At 42.3% G+C, this 19,646-nt stretch overlaps 1 protein-coding gene across 1 annotated transcript in view; it reads left to right on the forward strand.

Moving 5' to 3' along the window:
- The first annotated feature begins 5,421 nt into the window (after positions 1 to 5,421).
- The window catches only part of CACNB2 (calcium voltage-gated channel auxiliary subunit beta 2), a 262,930-nt gene continuing 248,705 nt past the window's right edge, over positions 5,422 to 19,646 (forward strand). Inside the window, exons 1-2 of the mRNA XM_067291766.1 lie at positions 5,422 to 5,598; positions 17,104 to 17,196. Coding sequence (XP_067147867.1) covers positions 5,494 to 5,598; positions 17,104 to 17,196 — 198 coding nt within the window. The 5' untranslated portion in view covers positions 5,422 to 5,493. The remainder of the gene's footprint in view (positions 5,599 to 17,103; positions 17,197 to 19,646) is intronic.

Below are 19,646 nucleotides of genomic sequence, written 5' to 3' on the forward strand. Positions count from 1 at the left end.
ATGTCTTCCTCTCCAAAATCATTTCTCTTTTGAAGCTTGAAGGCCATTGGCTACTTGTAGGCACACAGTAAAGCTTATTGAAAATTGCTTTTTTACAAAACTAAACCTTAATTTTGGTAAAAAATGGGGGGGAGGGGAAGGTTTGAGTGAAAGGGGGTTGCAGTATGGGAGAAAAAGGAGCAACAAACAAAAGCTTGAAGACTTGTCCTTCCTCCTTTTACTGAATAAACTGAAAGTGCTTACCAAAAATTACTTTCTAGAAGCCAAACCGATATTCTGCAGAAATGTTTTCAAAACTGTCCCTGGGTGCAGTTTGATGTTTACAGATAAGCTGCTCTAAAGGCTAGTGTGCTGCCAGAAAGGAATTCCTGCAACCCAGCTCGAAGCATGTATCCTTGCTGTCCTCTCCTTCCCCTTTCACCCCAGCAGTTGTGCTCATCCAGCATGGTAAGATGCTTCACGGAGATAAAGCAGCAGAGAATTAACCCTATGAAAAGGTAATTAATTTTCTGTTAATTTTGTTTTTAATTCTGGAATGAAGTCCCTTGCGTTCAGAGAAGCACAAGTGGTGCGCAAGGGAGAATCAAGTTAGTGCAGCCAAGGTGAGGAGGAAGCAAAACACGATTTCTGGCAATCGTTAGCCGTTAAATTAGCTTGGTGGTAACATGGACCCGTGCCATCCACGATCTGTGCTTCAGATCTATGCACATTTAAGTTGGCAAAGAATCTGTAAGCTTTTGGGCATATTAATGCTGCCAACAACCTTGATAGTGAGGAGTTAACTGTCAACCACATTGATGGTTTTGCAATCCTCATATAGATTAGAGGTTGTCATTGCCTTTTCTTACACCATTTATTGTGAATGAAGTTTGACTCTGGTGCCACAAATAAGTGTTGCTGGGTGGAAAAAAAAAATTTCTTCCCTAAAGCACAAAAGCCCAAGCTGACCACAGGGATTAATGGAGGGTAGAGGAAAGGCCAACCTTAAGGAGCTGTGAAGCTCCGACGCTGTCCTTAAACACAGTCTGCCTTGTCTATTAAAAGTTGTCTCTCATGTCAGTAACTCACATGGACTGAACGTATTTGTGGGTCAGAGTGCTATAAAGCCTTTTTGTGCTCTTGTGATTCAAGTATTTAATAATAAGAGAGCAATAACACTATAAATAGTAACACCATAGTTGGTAAGGACTGAGGATACAAAAGGAGATCTGTGGTCTCAGTTATGACAGGAGGGCAAAGAAAAAGGAAAGAAAGTATTAGCCGAAACAAGCAACTTCTAAAGAAGTGCTTAATCAAACATAAACTTCAAATACAACCCATCGACAAGAAAATTGCCTTTTGCTAAGTGAACAGCTTGCAAGCAGGAGCGTGCCTTTTTTGGTCACGTTTTGAAAAGAGCTGAAAATATGTGCTTAGTAGGTGTTGTGGCTTTTGCAAGCATTGTGAGCCTTCCTGTGCATTAAGAGCATTTTTGCCAGTGTTTGTATCTGGTGCATATATTCCATCATGTAGAAAACTTGCTCCTCCCAATCCCCCCCCTCCTATGAAATATATCATAACAATATCAATCAAGGATTTGCTGCATCTCACCTCCATCCTGCAGAATAAAGCAGGCATACTATAATAAACACAAGTTGACAGGACAGATCAGTTCATTAAATCCAGCCAGCCTGTGCTGTTTTCAGGTCTGATACAGACTGATAATAGATTCCTAAGTGAGCTTGTCTGGATATTAGCTGAGTGTTTTTGTTCAGACTTGTCATGTGAAAGATAAAATACAAAAATAAGGGGAATCTCTTTAGCTTTCACTCTATCAACCAGCCTGCAATTAATCACTGGAGAAGAAGTTATATCCTCTCTTTTCTAAGACCTGAAATCCAAGTAACTGAGTGTATTCTTGTTTTTCATTATATTGAATGCATTAGCTATGAAGCATATTAAGCAGAAGGTGGCACAGAGGATTAGGTGGCCAGCATTTCTTTTTAACTGGTCTTCTTAATGAATTTGTTGTATCAGGGCTTTAGGCATATGCTCAATTACAAACATTTTAACAGTTTTGCAGCAATCGTAAGCTCGCAGGCTTCTATTAATGCAACTGTTTAATGACCTCCCTGGGCATAAGTGTTTAATCTTTAGGTTTATTTTCACAAATATCAGCCCAATGTCCCAGGCCTATTTTCAGGTTATGGTCATAGACTAAATCAGTCCTGCACTGACTGTGTGTGTGTGCATTAGAACACCGGGCCGGACATAGACATTCCTGTATTTGTGGTAAAACAATCAAGCATGCAATCTAATACAGCACTCCTCGCTCCAGAAGAATATCTAATCTCTCAAGCAGCAAAAAAGCAATTTGGGAACCCAAACAGCTTATCTTCTCTGTCAGCCTACAGTTTTTTTTCAGTTTTTGTTTGTTTTTTATTTTTTGTTTGAAAAAACAGCTTATCTTTCTTTATGTCAGTCCTCTAATATTTACATGTCCGGAAAAGTCCAAATAAGCGTGCACAACACTTCTCCATTGCAGATAAAAGTGTAAAAAATGCAGCACAGTGGTTTTCTGCTGAGAAATGGTTAGATATAGCAGGTTGTTTTCCCCTTGAGAAAGAACCAGCAATTTGGAGTCTGTGCATATTGCTTTTACACACTGACCTTTCTCCTGGAGTAGATGTGGCCAAAAACAGCATGCAGAGGGATGCCTGCATATATATGTGTTCAGCTGAAGGATTTTGCACTGCACAGTTCAAGGTTTTAGAACTCTACACAACTGCTAAACCCAAAGGGTAGAACAGAGTAAGATACTTAAAATTATTTGCCTAGATGTTCTAGCCACTCATTACATCAAAGCAATGAATAATAATTGCTACTAAAGAATAGTTAGATAGCATATTTTTGGTCAGGAATGAAAATAAAATAAACTTCTTAGAAATCTGGAGGTGATTTGTGTGTTTGGGGGATTTTAGGTTTTTAGGGGAAAACTATAAGCCACAGTTCTCTATATTTAACTAAGGTTTTCTACAGCCAGTAAGCCTCCTTTTGTTCATGTGTGACTTAAAAGCTTCTTTCCTGATTCCCTGCTTTCTACAGCTCCTGTATGTGGGTATATAAAGAAGCAAAATCATTACTTTTTTTATAGAGGAGAGAAATGAAGAAAAAGCAATCATAATGGATATAGGACTTAGCAAAGGAAAACTGAATTTCATCTGATGTATTCAAGCTCTTAATTTATGAGAGAGTAGAAATACCCTTTCAACACAGATGCACAATTTATGGTTTTAGAGCCTGTAATGCTTCCAAAATGATCTCTACTGCTCTTAAGGAAGAACGGAATACTTAAAAAGAAAAAATCTAATGTTAGTTATATATTTTCTATACAATGAAAAATTCAGATGGCAATATGAAGGACAACTGTTACATGAATAAATAGCTACCAGTCTTTTCTAATTTCTAATGTGTGAGAGAGTATAGGCAGCCTTTGAAGGATGCCTGAAAACTTGCCAAATCAAGACTATACTGAATCATGGTGGAAGACAATATGCCAAGATCAGGAAATCTTTCCTGGAGAATGTTTTAGAATAAAAGAATAAATGGTTCCACAGCTATTAAGGTGTTAAGAAGTCCAAGCCAACCTCTTTCAATACCCCTCATCCCCCACGCTCCTAGCAATCTTAAAAGAAACAGGAATGTTGTGTTAAGGTCTGTTGTAAAACTTCACGTATGTATTAAACTTCCTTAATTGTTATGATGGTCACAAAAAGTGACTCTATTAAAACAATCTAATCTGGAAGTGACAAAGATATAAAAAATTACTTCAAGGCCTGAATTAGAGGGTGAAGGATGCATTCTTCCCTCAAACATGTAAGGAGAAAGTACCTTTTTGGTTACAATCATTAAGAGAACATTTGGAAGCATTCCAGGATATTGTATCCTTACAGTTTGAAGATTCTTCAGTGTCTTTATTGAACTATTTTAAGGAAATCAAAGCATATAAAATGACATTTTTTTTGCTTAAATTATGGTTCTCTTGTGCCATAGACAACAACTTGGGCAAAATCCTAGAAATGATTTTTGAAGAATAACATGACAACTTTTCAAAATAAAAAAAATTTTTGGAGAAGTGAAAGTTTTTCATTGTTCATAACATGAACTGATAAAAGATCTCACAATCACAAAGTGATACTGAAAACACAAATTTATCTTTCTTGATGTCTACAGCGTTGCTAGATCCAATCCAAACAAGAAAATGAGCGGTAACAAGTCTGTCTCTATAAGATCTAGTCTGACTACAAATCTTGGTCCATGGAGTGCTTATGTGGTGAGAGGCTTTAGGCTGTATCCTGACAGCTGAGTGGTGTTTCCAAGAAATGAACGGGAGATCTTCTCGGGGTGGTGGCCGTTTCTCCTAGGTAAGGATTTGAACAAACCTTTCAAAAGTCTCCTGTGGGGTACATGACAGCCTGATTAAAATTGTACTGCTGTAGGTTTTATAAAAATAGATAGTAGGCTTTATCTCACCTGTTAGCTAGGAATTACTCGGCCCTGGCTGATGTGCCTACGGGACTCTCCAAGAAGTACAGGCAGAAACCGTATTAAATGGATACAGCTTCCCGTCTGAAAAGCGCTGCCTTGTTCACTAACAGCAACCATATCCCACGCTCGTCTTTACTTCGACACGAGCTGAGACGTGCGACGCCCTGGTTAGGGACCGGGAGCGCCCGCCCGGACGGCGGCGGGGTACCGGGTACCGGGGCTCCGCGGGCCCGGGCTCTGCCGGCGGCGCCCGGCCGGGGGGCGCCGCGCCCCCGCCCTGACGCGCGCTCGGCGACGAGTACCGGGCAAGCCGCGGAGCTGCCCGCCTCGAGGGCAACGTTACTTGTAAATAACGTCTCCGACGGCAGGTGGGGAGCGCACTCCCCCGCTCCCTCCGCCCCAGCCGCGCTTCCCGGCCGGCGGCCCCGGCGCCGCTCAGACCCCCCGACCCTCCCCCGCCCTTCGCGGACCGCCCGCTTCGCCGGGGCCGGGGCTGGGGCCAGGGCCGGGGCCGGGGCCGCCGCCGCCCGGGCGGCGCCCGAGCCCCCCGCGGGGCAGCGCCGCCGCCGCCGGGCGCGGCCAGGCCCCGCGCGGCCCCGCGCCCGCGGCCTGCGCAGCCCCGCGCCGAGCGGTGCCCTCCCGCGGGGAGCGGCCGCCCCGTCGCGGGGCCGCGGCCGCGCAGCCCCCGCCCGCCCGGAGGGAGGCACCGCCCGCGCCCGCCGCCCTCCCGGTAGCTCGGGGCGGGGGGGCGATGCTCGCTGTCACTTTCCCTCTTCCCCACGCGCCGCCCCCTGCCCTCCCCCTGCGCCCGGCGGCGCCCCGTCCCCCGGCGCTGCGCGCTCCCCGCCGGCAGCAGGCAGGGCCGCGCCGCGCCGCCGCCGCCGCCGCCGCCGCCGCCCGCATGGCCGGGCGCTGAGAGCGCCGCCGCCCCGGCCCGGCGCCGCAGCTGCCCCGCGCTCCTCGCCGATGGTCCAGAGCGACATGTCCAAATCGCCTCCCGCCGCGGCGCAGGAGGTGCAGATGGAGCTGCTGGACAACCCCCTGCCCGCAGCGGCGGCGGCGGCAGCGCAGGTACCGCGGCGGCGGGGCAGGGCGGGCCGGGCCGGGCCCCGGGCGGCGGCGGGAGCGGGGCAGGGGCGGCGGCGGCGGCGGCGGCGGCGGCTCTCGGCCCGGCCGGGGCGGGCGGGGCGCGCTTGGCGGGGCGTTGCGGGCCGGGGGGAGCCCGAGCTCCCGCCGGGGCAAATTGGGAGGGGAGCGACCGGGCTGCCAGAGCTCCCTGTCCTTCAACTGCAGCTCCCCGCCGTCAGAAAAGTTTGACAGCTCTCCTAGAGAGCCCCCCGGTGCCATTTAATTTCCACACACAATGGTGCTCGGTGCCACGGAGGCTTTGCGAGTCCAATAACCGCTCGGTGATCTGGAGCGAGCCCGGCAGGAGCGCGCGGCTGTGCAGGCGCTCTGCCGTGCGCTGCTTCGCGCCGCGGCTGTTTTCCCCTCTCCGGCTACCGCGGCGTCCGGCGCGGTGCTCGGCGCGGCGCCCTGCTCACCTGTTGCGCGGGCGGGCGGGCGGGCGCAGCCGGGCTGCGCGGGGAAGCGGCGCCGCGGCGCGGAGGGCGGCGGTGCGCGGTGCGTGCAGGGCCGCCTGCGGAGCGCGGCGCGGAGCGGCGGGCGGCGGTGCGCGCGTCCGGAATGTGAACAGCTCGGCCCGCGTGCGCTGCCCTCAGGCTGACGGGTGCAGGGAGGAGGACGGGGAGCGGAGGGTTGCCGGCTCGGTGGGGGCTTCATGTTTTGGAAGGTGGTTCTTGCTTCATACATGAATGTTGTAGAATATCTCCGAGTTTGCAATAGTTGGCCACGCAGACTTCTGGAGCTGTTTTTAAACCCAGTAACAGAGTGGTAAAATATGATTGTGTGCGTTTTAAATACAAACATGCTTGTTCTTGTGAGGACAGAGATTTGGATTTTTTTTCCTTTTGGGGTGGCAGTTTCTATTGCTGCTGCCAAAGCTATCTCTGAGCCTTTATTTTCTTTGAAAAAAGTGGTTTGATTTCATCACAGAAGTGCTCGATTGCCACAGGAAAACGGTGTGTCAAAAGACTCACTACTTGATCTTTACTTACTGGGGATCGCAAAGAGTGGAACAAAATGCAGACACGGAGACTAGGTTAACTTAAAAAGTGTCTCTTTGGATGTGAATTTGTCTACAGTTTCCAGGTGTAGAGCAGACCTCTCAGTAGGGCCATATGCTTGCCAACTTCTCCAGAAACAGTGGCAAGGGAACTAATTTCAAACCTACAAATACCCTCTTTTCTTATTTCTTTTCAGCCCTAAGCACAGAATTGGCAACTGTCAAATCATATAGTACATCTCTGCTGTGGACAAATGTCAAACAGTGATCATAAAGTTGATTCTTAGCCCTCCTTTTAGCTAGATAAAGGATCTCTCTCTAGAGAGAGGATAGTTTGCTAACTCCTGCACTGTTTATGTTTCAGGTAAAGTACTTACATTCTCTTTATATGATTGGTTTCTGAATGCCTGCACCAAAAAAGGACCACTTCTCAAGACAGTGATAATGCAGTTTTTCAGTTCAGTGAATAATTTTCAGTTTTCTGAACCAAAGTCCATTAGGCAAAACAAGCATCTCATCTTCTGCATACATATGTATTCTAGTCATACATAAACCTTAGGTGTGCAGGAAATAAGATTACAGGAACAAAAGATCCCTTTGTCTGAATAATAATGTTCAGTTAATTCCTTCGTATGTACTGCATTGAAAGACAATTATTCTGATTTGGGTTTTTGCTCCATTAACATGATTTCTAAAAAATCAATATTGTAAGATCTTGCTGCTTTAGAACATACTCACAGTGAGAAAAAGAAGCTTAATGAGAACACGTGAATCATCAAGTAGATTGCCTACAGGTACTTCAGTTATGCCCACCATTATCTTTTTCACTAAGGTACTTGAGTATCAATCCTAGAAACATTTCATGCCAAGTAGTGTGTCAGAAAAAAAAACCAAACATGCGAGTTCATGGAGTGATATCACTCCTGAAAGTATTCTCTCTGAAGTGCTACTTCTGGGAATTATGATTTAGCAAAATATAATTGAAGAGCCTTTGTGTGCTTGTAACAAGCTTGAAGATTTCTCTTATCCAAGAATTTTACTTTTGCAAAGCAGAGAGTTTCTTTTAATCTGGCTGTGCACCACGGTCAATATATTGGCTTGTGCCTGTCCATAGATTTTGGCCAAACTTGTCATAGCTTGGCAGAGGAGTGAATATATTTAACAGTCTTTAAGAGTAATTACTTCCACAGTGTTAACTACGTGAACTGTTCTTAGATAGCCTCTGTATATATTATTTTTTTGTATTTATATTTTTATATATCTTTTAATTTTATAATTTTTATAATGTATTTTTATAATGTATTTTTCTAACAAGACCTGCAAAGGGAATATAAAATCCCTGTAGGTGTTGATCCTGACAATTATACTGTACTCTCCCTGGGGAGTTCTTTGAAATAGAGGCAAGGTATCTCTGTGTGTTTCTGTCTTACCTAATACACTGGGGCTCTTATGTCCATACTACTGTAAAAAGCATAGCTACTCATTTGGATCTTAGTCCAGACAGGGGTTGTGGTATACTTTGAGATGTCCAGGCTTATCCAAATGTGTGCGTGTGTTGCTTGTTACACTTTGCAGTCATTCACGATGTTCACGTATAAGTCAATGCAAAGTAGTAGTTGTCGGTGTGACTCTTTTGTAATAAACTCAGCACTTGATTTTCAGAAATCATAAAACATGCAAGCTATTGAAATGCTTCGGAGTGCTTCATGATCAGTATCTGCTTTTCTAAATCAATTCCATTTCCCTTTTTAACTCTTTATTTCAAGAATGTCTCAAATCTAGAAATTTTAATTAGAATACTCAATTTAATTATTTTAAATAACCCAGATGCTATGCTGATTTAGTCTTAATGTATTGTAACATAGCATATTAATACTTTTCATGGTAATTTTTGGTCCCTCTTCTTCCATTTTCTCTCCCTCTCATTTAATCATTTTCTGATCCTGTTTCAAAGTCCCTTAGTCCCCAGAAATTGTTAGATTCAGTTTCTATTTCTATTTTCTTATCATATAGCTTCCTATGTTGTGTCATAGGAACAGTCATACCAAATCAAATCTGTAATTTATATGGGATATTTCAAAGGAAATGTAATGAAACCTTATAACAGGCAACAATCCCTTGTCCAGGAAGGAAGTATCTTATCCTAGATAAATGCTTCCCTATTCCCCATTATTATTTTTTTACTGTTCTTTTCTTGCCACCTCATGCATCATCTGTCAATGCAGGTCCTAATGCCTTGACACATTTTAAATGACAATAGTTTCCTTCTTGATTGTTTTCTTCATTTCTTTCACTTGGATTTAGATTTCTGCTGCGTTCTGATTATTTTGAGTGCTTCCTCCTTTCAAGTTGAAAGGCTTCATTGCTCCAGGAGCACTTGCTTGTGATGGGCACAGGCTTCCCTTTGCACTGAGCTCAGCTGCAGCCGGTCCAGTTGCATTGCTGAACGTAAACGGGAGCCATGGAGTTAGGGACGGGCTTGTTCATTTTTCATTCTGTATAGATTATGATTGCTGTGAATTTTGGAGTAATGTACATTTTGGTGACTCCTGAATAGCAGCTTAATTATTTAACCCTACCTATGACTGTTGTCCTTCCTGGATCTCCAGCTATCTTTTCAGTTGCATAGCACCTTCCCCTCACAGGCTGTCTTGCAGTAATGAGGAATAAGAAGAATAGCCAGAGATTTATTCTCAGCAGATTAATCACACTGCCCTCTGCTGCTCTATTTCAGCTAAACTGATTTATCACTACATGGACCCTGTTTACTTACTCTTTAAACAAACATTTTGCAGTAGAGTATTTCCCAGGACTAACTTGCAAGACTAACTTGTAATTGATTGAAAAAACAAAATTTATACCCTTTGCTTACTTAAATAATAACAATAACCATTTTTTAAGGATGTGTGGAAGGTTTTACTCTCTTCTGCCAGCCTCCCCAGAAGCCAGATGTGATGTGGCAGTAGCTCAGTAGCGTATTCGAATGAGGAAGAGATGAAATCAAACTCCATTCATTGGAGTTTCATTCAAGGTCCTCAGTAAGGGGCAGTATTTTCTCTCCTGATGTGGTGACCTCATTTCAGTGCTGTACTTCTTAATGACAGGAATTAAAATTTAATGGTTTTTGACTTAAAAAAACCCTTCAACTTTCAGCTGTTATTTTTCTGATGGTTCTTCTCAGCTCTTATGGTTTGTTCTGCATTTTCCTGGACTCTACCGATAATAGGTGGTCTTGCATGCTCATTTCTCAGTTATTTGCCACTTGGATATTTTACATCATCAGCATATATGAGCTATGATCATTGTTTTTTACATTTTCCTAGGTTGTAAGTCCTTTGAAACAATTCAGCAATTTTAGTCCCAATTTATTTGAGTATCTGTTAACCATCTTCTAGAGAGTAGTATCTCTGTTTTTGTCTTGCTTTGTCTCTAGGTTTATAATTCAAATGTTGTGGATGAAAGTTCCTGTACTCTTCCAACCTTGGATTCTCTGGAGTTACAGTTACTTTTCTACTGCTTCTTTTACTCAGTTCTTTTCTGTTCCAGAATAGAAGAGTTTCAAAATAACACAAAGCAATCAAAATCAGCGCTCTTGCCCTAGTCTCTGTCAGCAAGGCAACACACCCTGCTTCACAGAGGGAAGCTTCCCCATCGCTGGCTGCAAATGCCTCTTTTTCTGTTTACTTGTTTAAGAGAAATATGCAAATTCATGGAGATCAGGTATGGAGAAGCAGGCACCTGGCCTACAACTATAGTCACTGATCTTAAAAGGCTGCAAGAGGTACAGTGGGGTTTAGGCATGAGTTTTAACACCTGCTACTGTTACTTGCCCCTGTTTTGCTGAATTGAAAACAGATATCTTCATCACTGGCGCTGCAGGGTGGATAGGTGTGCGGCAGACTTGAAACTGGGTTCCTGGGTCGCGAGGCAGGAAGGGAGCAGGCCAGGTGCCCCCTTCTTGGCTGTGCTGGGGGGACAGGACTGCCAAGTGACCTGGACCTTGACCAAGCACTGGGAGATGGCTCAGAAGCGTAGGGACCAGTGAGGATTAGGGTATTTCTTGCAGCAGTATTGGTAAAGCTGTATGATACACCAACAAAAGGGCATCAAAGATTTGACCCTATGACAGATTTCTCAGCAGAGATAAATTTTCCATTTTTGAGGGGAGGGGAGAGGGAAGAAAGAGCATCTGTCAAGTGCTTATTTTTGGATTATTTTTGCAAATTTGGATAAATACATCCAATTATTTAGGGTTTTGGGGGTTTTTTGGTTGGATTTGCTTTGGTGTAGATGGAGGATTTAAAAAAAGGACTCTGGAATGGACTTAGCCTCAGCAGCTTGTGTGAACGCAATGACTGTATATGGAGATCCTCACTCTTGACAAGATTTCTGAATTGAGCTCTTGTCTTTTTTAAATTACGTCATGATAGCAAATGGTGTCTGTTGGAAGAAATCCATGTTTGGAGATCTAGTCTTCTGTGCGGTTCCTCTCTGTGGTATGGGGAACGCCACAACTTCGTCACTGAATGTATGTCACAGGGCTGCACCAGTGTTGCCCATGGAGGGTGACTTGAAACCCTGACCAAGAGATAGGGGCAAGCCAAGAGATATAGCTATGTCCAACACTGTCCCGTTGCCCCAATTCTCATCTTAGAACAGAGCTATGGGGTGCTGGGAAGCTCATCACCAAGGTGTACGTCTTCCAGGCCTTACTTTATGAAGACTTTGGGTATATATTGCATAGGGTCAGAAGGCTAGCCACCCCTCCTTTATGAGATTATTCTGATTTATGGTGCAAAAATCAGAAATATTCATGTTTTTTTCTGTAGTTGACCCTTTATATCCAAAGACCCCCAGGTTATTTTGTTCGAGTGACAGGTCTGAGGGTTTACAATAATTTAGCAGATGCTAGAGGCTACAGCATCTGAAGGGTATTGTTTTGGGGGGTATCAGCTGGAGGGTATGGTTTGTTAGTGGTGGCAGGTTTAGCCTTTTACCAGATAGGGTTCAGAAGGTTTTATCTACGGGAACACTCTCAGTTGCCTTCTTGTAAGAAATTGATTAAAGTAGCAAAAACTTGTTTTTCTAAGAGAGTGATGGAGTTGGACCTGCGTATTCTGCATTGTCTTGTGATTCTATTCTTTATCTAATGTACGTTAATTTTAAAATATCTTTCAAAGCTTTTGCATGGGAAGGAGAAAATGCTTAGTGTACTGTCTCTCATTTCTGACCTATCTAGCAATTCTATAAGCTTTCAGGATCAATCTTTTCCTTTACTTTTAGGTGTTCTTTGATCATTATAATTGGTCGTTTGTTCATCATCACTGAGATCATGCAAGCTTAATTCCAGCTCCGTATTTTTATTTTTTGTTTGCTTTGTTCTCTCCATTTCCTATCTTGCATCATTATTTTTGTTCCAAGACCTGACTGCACTTCAGTGACTTTGGTGCCTAAATCTTCTGCACCTTTGCTTTATTCTTTGAATGAGACTAGCAGGCTAGTTTTTAAGGGTTTATCCTTGTCCACTAGCTTTGGTATCAGTCTCAGTGCTGGTGCTGTTTTGTCTGCTATAATTAGTAAAGGTTCAGGCTCACCCTGCATATACTGCTCTTCTCTGCTTTGGTGTAAAATACAGTGGGAGGGGTTGGTGTATAGCATTTTAAGATTTCCACTGAAGATTGGTTTCCTGGTTGTAGATAGTTGGTCATTTGAAAAGTTTTATATTTCCTTTTCCAGATGATAGTATTTTGATGCTAGCGATTCGCCATGCCTTCTGTTTGTCATGTGTCTTAGAGGATTAAATGTTATGGATGCATGCTTTTCGTGTGTTGAGACAAAATCTCATTAAAATCAAAGGGTTTCATTGACAGACATTAATGTCATCTGTTTGTAATAACTTGAGATAATTGTATATGAAACTGTTAATTATCAGGAAACTGCTATGCATGCATATAACACTTCATATGATTCCCATATTTTATTTCATTACATGGACTGAATAGAGGTTGCATAATGTACTTTCAAGTCAGAGTTAGAAAGCAGAGCCTTTCTTTGCTTTGTTAAGACTCTGCTGGATGAAATTTTTTTTACAAGATTACTTTGGAAGATTTTTTTTAAGGTCTCTCATCGTCTGCCAGGTATTTTAAGAAGCTGTAGAACATAAATGCTTGTGTTGTGTTTCTTGTCTCAGGCGACTCAGCCAATTTTAAAAGAACTTCACGCATCTGACTAATAAACCAAGCTACAGTTTTGATCTTGTAAACACTTACATTTATTCATAGCGTTTCTTGTGTAAGAAGTTCTGCAGAAATCCAGTAAGAATACTCCTGTGAGCAAAACTTCATCAACAGGCTTGTTTGCAGGACTGGAGTCTGTTGTATTAAAATTAGTTGGGTCAAATCATGGTTCCTCATAGGCAGCTATTCATGCTTGGTTTTGAGGTTGTTACTGTTGGAGACAGCGTGCGAGGCTGCACAGGTGTTGTTGTTTGGTTGTTCTGCTTTTAGCTAGGGCTACTGGGTGGTATGAAAAAGACGGCCCCATGTTGCTGCTTTCACTGGCCAATGTCTGCATGTCGTGATTCAGCCCTTTATTTTTAGCTACCTAATTACAGCCAACTGCTGCATAGAGCATAGATAAGACAGCTAATTTTAATATGAAAATCACAGTAACGTATTGGGTTCATTGTGAAGAAAAAAAATCTCTTTTTTCCCCCCCCAGAATTGCAAGTAACTGGTAGATTATTTTAAGTACAAAGGTTTTGTTCTTGCACTGAGGTGTTATGGAAAAATACACTCAAAGAAGTGAAATATAGTATGACAGGATGAGTATGCATGATTCTTCACATGCTAGAGATCCTTTCTTAATCATTTTCTTAAACATGTAAAGATCTGTTTATGGAATGCTTGCCTCATGTTTAGAACAATGTTTTAGACATTTCTGACTGTGGGAATGAGTTTGAAAGTCAAAATAAGGGCCTAGAAAATGAATGTAACCCAGACTGTTAGCCTTTAAAATAATAAAAGTAGTTATCAGATCCCACTTTTCTAACATGCCCAAATAACCCCCTTTTCTCCTATTACATATCAGTCTGTGCAAAAAAACTGTTGTGAAACTGACTGTCTCTAATTTTTGGAACAGCTCTGTAGACATAGCCTGTCGTCATGTCAAACATTTTTTTGTGGTCAAAGCTAGTATTTAGCTTGTGTTCCCGAACAGTTTTCACTTACATAAGATTAGAACAAGAATGTGTGTGCTGCTGTACGCACACACGCACACACGCACACGCACACGCACACAAAAGAACTGAAAAATCAAGGCAGGTTTCAGTTTGAGATGGATTCATACTGTGATGTTCTCTGAGATAAATGCTTTTAGTTGTTGCTACCCAGGTAGATGACTGTGTATTTTATCTGTGCATGTAGTGCGTGTATAACTGTAACACATTTTTATTCTGGTGGTGTTTTATCCTCATAACTCTAGATACAGTCCCTTTTTTTTGCCTTTGTAGTAATTTTTGTTGCCTTATGAAACTGAGCGCTAAGGTTCTATAAATCAAATCAAATATATAGAAACTGCATACAAATACAAAATGTGACTGTGTAGGAGAATAATATATGTAAATTCTTGTAGTATTTCTTTGGGGATTACACATTACTGTACTGTACATTATTTATAAAATTGTCTAGATACTGTGCTCTCTATGTGGATATTTCATATTCTTGAGCTGTGATGTAAATGCCTTAAATTCTTTAGTTTTTGTGAATTATATTTTAGCAGCCTTTCATAAGAATTGGAGAAAAGCTGGTCAGGATACTGGCAGCTAACAATCAACTCTCACAGTACAGTCATAGTTACTTTTATGACTGTAATTTTTTACTGGTAAATTTTGGTTTTCATAAGTTCTTTTATTTGTAAGACCTTCAATGTCAGAAATACTTTTTGCACATTTCCGGTACCTTAATATTATACTATACTGGATGGAAAAAGATGATTTTCCTAGAATTGTCTGTTCTAACAGTAACTGGAAAATTATTCAAATATTTTAACAGTAATCATGCTTCCAATCTAATCTTTATTCTTACAAATCTATGAAGACACTTATATTATCAAAAAAGTTTTCTGTTGTCAAAGATCCCTTTTAAAAATGCACCCATATAAAGTGATTGCTTATTCAGTTTACATTTTACATCTTGTGACCTACCGGGTTACAGTTTTAGACTTATCAAAAAGTCCTATTTTAATCCCCATAATCTGTAGCATGTTGATTTTTGTATTGTTCTGTCCTAAACAACATGTTTGTGCTATCAATTCATGTCCCTTTCAGAAACTTATTACATGAATGTTTTAGTTTTGTAAAAATCATGTTAATTTGGCAAAATCTCTTTCCCATAAATCTGTATTTTGGGGGAGAATCATTACCCTTCTCTTAAGTCTTTATTAGCTTAGTGACATAACAGATATTAAATTATTTTGCTGAGAATCAGTGTCAGGCTGACAGATCTATTGTATCCTGAGTCATTCTTTCTAAAATGCTGGTATCATATTAGATTTCAACTCGGGCTCTGGAATTTCCCCAGAGTCGACATTAATGGTCCAGATGCCACTCCAGAGATTGTTCTGGTGCATCTCTTGGAGGCAAGGTATCTGTATTCGTTGTTTTGAAAAATAATCTTGTTAGTAGTTGCTATTTGTCATCCTTCTTAATTGCCCTTAGATTGCAAAATATCCCATCATATTTTTCATATGTGTTGCTGTATAACCTTAGAGCTACAGTATAGCTTTTGAAGTCATGATCTTAAAGACCTGTCAGCCCTAGATACTAAGTGCACCTCAGAGTCTGCGCTGGAGCCCGGCCTTCCCTGTTGTGAAAACGGAAGGGACTTGGGCCCGGAGCTCAGCATGGTGCTCAGAAGAAGCCAGGGAAGGACAAATTTTAGGCACCCAAACACAGTTTTATCCCAGGGTTTGCTGTATCAGGGCCAGTTTGTCATGAGCGTTGTGCTGTGACACGTTCTTAGGCACGTTCTCAATAAGCTGTTAAGAGTTTTCTCATTATGCCTAAACGCAGAACCAGCAGCAGTTTACGGCCAAAGACAGCAGTGGGATGGAGATGCAGAGACTTGCAAATCTAGAAAAGAATATTGGACAAATACTATAATTCATTACTGTAATATTTTGAGGTATCAGCACACTAGTATCTTATTATCCAGGTTTTTTTTGTTTTATTTTAAGGTGAACAGTGAGCTTTCTGTAAAGGAAGCTGTATTCTTGGGAGAAGGGTTGCAAGATAGTATGGGGGAGGTTATGAAATAACTCATTTGAAAGTCTAGCATGTAGGTGACGGAGGCTCGTGTTTGTTTTCCTCCCTGAGTGTTGGTGGAATTTGGAAGTCGGGTGCTGAACGTGAGATGAGAGCTGAGATTGGGTGCGGGCCAAGGGAGGCCTTGGAAGCGAAGACAAAGGGCCTGTGTATTGCGGGGAGCTGTGGGAGGTATTTACAGATGGGAGATGATGGAGAGATGGATTAGTAAAATGACCTTTACATCAGCATGATGAGTGAGAAAAGATTGCATTTATCAATCTTGACGAAAATAATATTTGAAGTAATCAAGACATGATTTTGATATAAGCTTAGATGAATTTAAGCAACATAACTAGGTCTGATGAAGTATGTCTTAATGAAGTTACGCAGGAACAATCTGCCAGACTCTGCTTTACCTGGGAGGGAGGCCCTGGAAAGGTATCTGAGGCAGTGTCGTGGTGTGGTCTACAGTTTGGTTTAGTGGTGGTCTGTGTTCAGCTTTTTTATTTTTTCTTAGGCATTTAATATGTTTTGAAAACATACTTTAATCACTTTTACCTCAGCCAACCATTACTTTCTCCTTGTGCTTTGCTTATAGACACCTTGCTTTTTCGTTCCTCCTTTTTCCAGTTATATGTTTTACTCCTTTTCTGTTTGTTCTGCTGCTTTTACATATTTCCGTTTTTTTTTTTTTTGATTATATATTCTTCCTGTGTCGTAGGACTGTATCTGAATCAACTTGGTCACCTCTTACTGCTTAATTTTCCCTCAACTGACTTGGCTTATAGCTGTGATGTACTGGAGGCTTCTCCAGCATCTCCTATGTGTTTAAACTGGCTACAAAGCAAACTGTACCTTTTAATCATTTTGACTTGTGTGAATAATAATACAACTATTCAAGTCTATAAATGCTTCCCCAAAGCTGAATGTGAAAAAGTAAACATTCAGGGCTCAATTGATCCAGCCTACTTGTGTGAGTGCTTACGCAAATAGTCCCATCAGTTACTTACTTGAATATGTGCCCATTAAATGGCAGAAATGTTTGAATCCCTGATAATCTAGCACAGCGTCGTGCATCCATGATGTTTGTAGTAGAAGCTTTGGTGTTACATAAACTAATGCTGTTCTTCTAATCATTTTTTTACAGTCTTACGGTAAAGGGGCAAGAAGAAAAAACCGATTTAAAGGATCAGATGGGAGTACATCTTCTGACACTACCTCTAATAGTTTCGTACGCCAGGTATGTGTTTTTCAGTTTTTAAAAGGCTGGCAAACTTGCTGATGTTGACTTTCAAATGATTTTTTTTATAAGTTACCAAAACAAAGTTTGGTACTGTAGCCTGAGAAATAGCAGAAGTCTCTGCTGCAGAATGAAAAGTATTTGGCTGATACTGTTTTCATCTTGGCAGAAAAATACTTTTTCATTTCTTACTCTTTTCCATGGATAGCAGTTTTCACTGTTTTCCCTGCTGCAGTGTCATCAGGTGATTAAAGACGGAGGAGGAAGTGGAGTCTGGTGGAGAGCCTGAAGGAAGGGGCAACACTTGGGAGGAAGCATCAAAACCCGACCAGCCCGTGGGGATTTCCTGCTTAAAATAGCACCCTGTGAGGCAGGGTGAACTTAGATGCTTCCTCCCACATCCTCACGTTATTTTAAGACACGGGTTGGAGGGGAAATCCCCGGCAGCATTTGTCCCCAGCGCCCTGATGCCGAACGGATGGCGGAGGAGGGGGCCGTGCCCGCTGGTTTCACAGGGGCTGCGCGGCTCTGCGTGCGCCCAGGGCGCTGCCACCGAGGGGCGACCCGAGGAGGGCAGGGACAGGAGCCTCCGGGGATCCCAGACCCCTGGGTGGTTGGAGGCGGCTTGATTTGGCCAACGGAGGTGATGACAGTGCAGGGAGGGGTGGCCGGAGCCCGGTGCACTCTGTGGCTGCAGGACGGTGCTGCTGAAGCTGGGCTTTTGCGGGAGGAAAACGTGTTTCGAAGTGCTCGTGGCTGAGAGCAGGACTCCCAAAGTGTGAAGTGTGCGTAGAGCAATGCAGCGACTGCGCGTGTCAGCAGAGGCTTAAACTAAGTTCTTCATGTCCTGCTGATTTAAGTTGTGGTTTTGCAAGTGTAGAATTTGTCATCTTTTTCTGAGGTGTTTTGTGGGTTTTTTTTGCCTTTTATTCTCAGAGTTTGTTTTGTTTTTTCGGCAAGGAGGCACCAGACTTCCTTCTCTACCTGGTTGTCTTGCTTGTTTCTCAGTGGCAAAACATTTGATGAATCCATTGCTGTTACATTAGTTGTATCACTGCATGATTCTTCTGTTTGTAAATTTTTTTCTGTTTAATCTTGCTGTGATCATGTTAGCGGGTTTTGGTTAGTCCGTACATTTGATAATGGTGGATCCCTATTACATGTCAGTGAGTGCTTGGTGTAGGTGTAAAGTATTAATTGATCATGAGAGTTTATCAGTGGCAGTAAACAACATGAAGGTGGAATTTCTTGTTTGTGATACTTTGTCCTGCTTAAAAATACACTGAGAAAAAGAAGTCAAAGTACAGCCTTGTGTGTTTAGGGGTGGCAACATGATCTCTCAGTTCAGAGGAACCATTGTAAAGAAATCTGTGTCACTGTTTTCATTAGCTTCCCATGGAAGTTGAGTTAAGCTTGGAACAGTTTTAGCAGAGTATATGTGTTTATTTTACACCAGATGCATGCTGTTCTTTGCCTTTCTCATTTGCCTAAATGAGATCTAACCCTCAACCTTCAAACATATGAGACAGCAGTAATTTTGGCTGCTGGTTTCCCATCCCTGACAACTGAGCCAAAGCCCTCCAGATATACAACATTAATCTTTGTTAGCTCCGCATGTCAGAATAAACTGTAAGTTTGTCTTAAGGATCTCTGCTTGATGCTATGGGGGGAGCAGAGCAAAGAGGATATAGCATGGGGCAGGAATAATCAAGCTTATAGATGTTGAGCTGGACTTCCCTAGTCAATGGAGATCCAGTTGACTCTCTAGACTGTGGAGCATTATTCATCAAATCCTCAAAACAGACATAAAAGCAGGGTAGGTGAACTGCAGTCTAAAAGTGTCTATATCTTTCCCTTGGCTATAAAGGGAGCAGAGAACAGGACTAGCTCAGGTGTAGATTTGTAGGGTGGGGGTTTATATATTTAACTGGGGTATATTCAAGTTTAGGAGGTATACGAGTGATATGACACAAATGACTGAAAGGTGAAATGTGCTTCAGTGAAAAATCAGAAATTTAATAGATTGCTATAGCTATCAAGCAAACTCAGTTTTAAAATGTTATTGTCACTGAAGATGAATGATGAAGGGATGTTAATGGATAGATACATGTTATATAGCATTGTTTAAAAAAAATCACAAAACATGCCAGTAAGTACATACAGGAAGAGCAGTTTGAGTTGTAGCAGATGTATGGATATATGGGAGAAGTGTGTCTTCCCAGTTGTTGCTACCAGGTTTATTTTAGAAGTTATGACTTGCATCTTCGGCACGCAGTCCTGCTCTGGTTCTCCTTTGCGGACAGCTTGGTCTTCTCCTGTACTAATGAAGAATTGCCAGTCTCATGACCAGGATGCTAGATGCCTCGGACGTTAAGTAGAATAGGGGCAGTTGTTTTCTGCTAGCTAAGCTTCTGTGTCCATCCTAGACTCCTGTAGCTCGGTGCTGTGTA

Source organism: Apteryx mantelli, chromosome 2 (assembly GCF_036417845.1).
Source record: "Apteryx mantelli isolate bAptMan1 chromosome 2, bAptMan1.hap1, whole genome shotgun sequence".
Lineage (NCBI taxonomy): Eukaryota > Metazoa > Chordata > Aves > Apterygiformes > Apterygidae > Apteryx > Apteryx mantelli.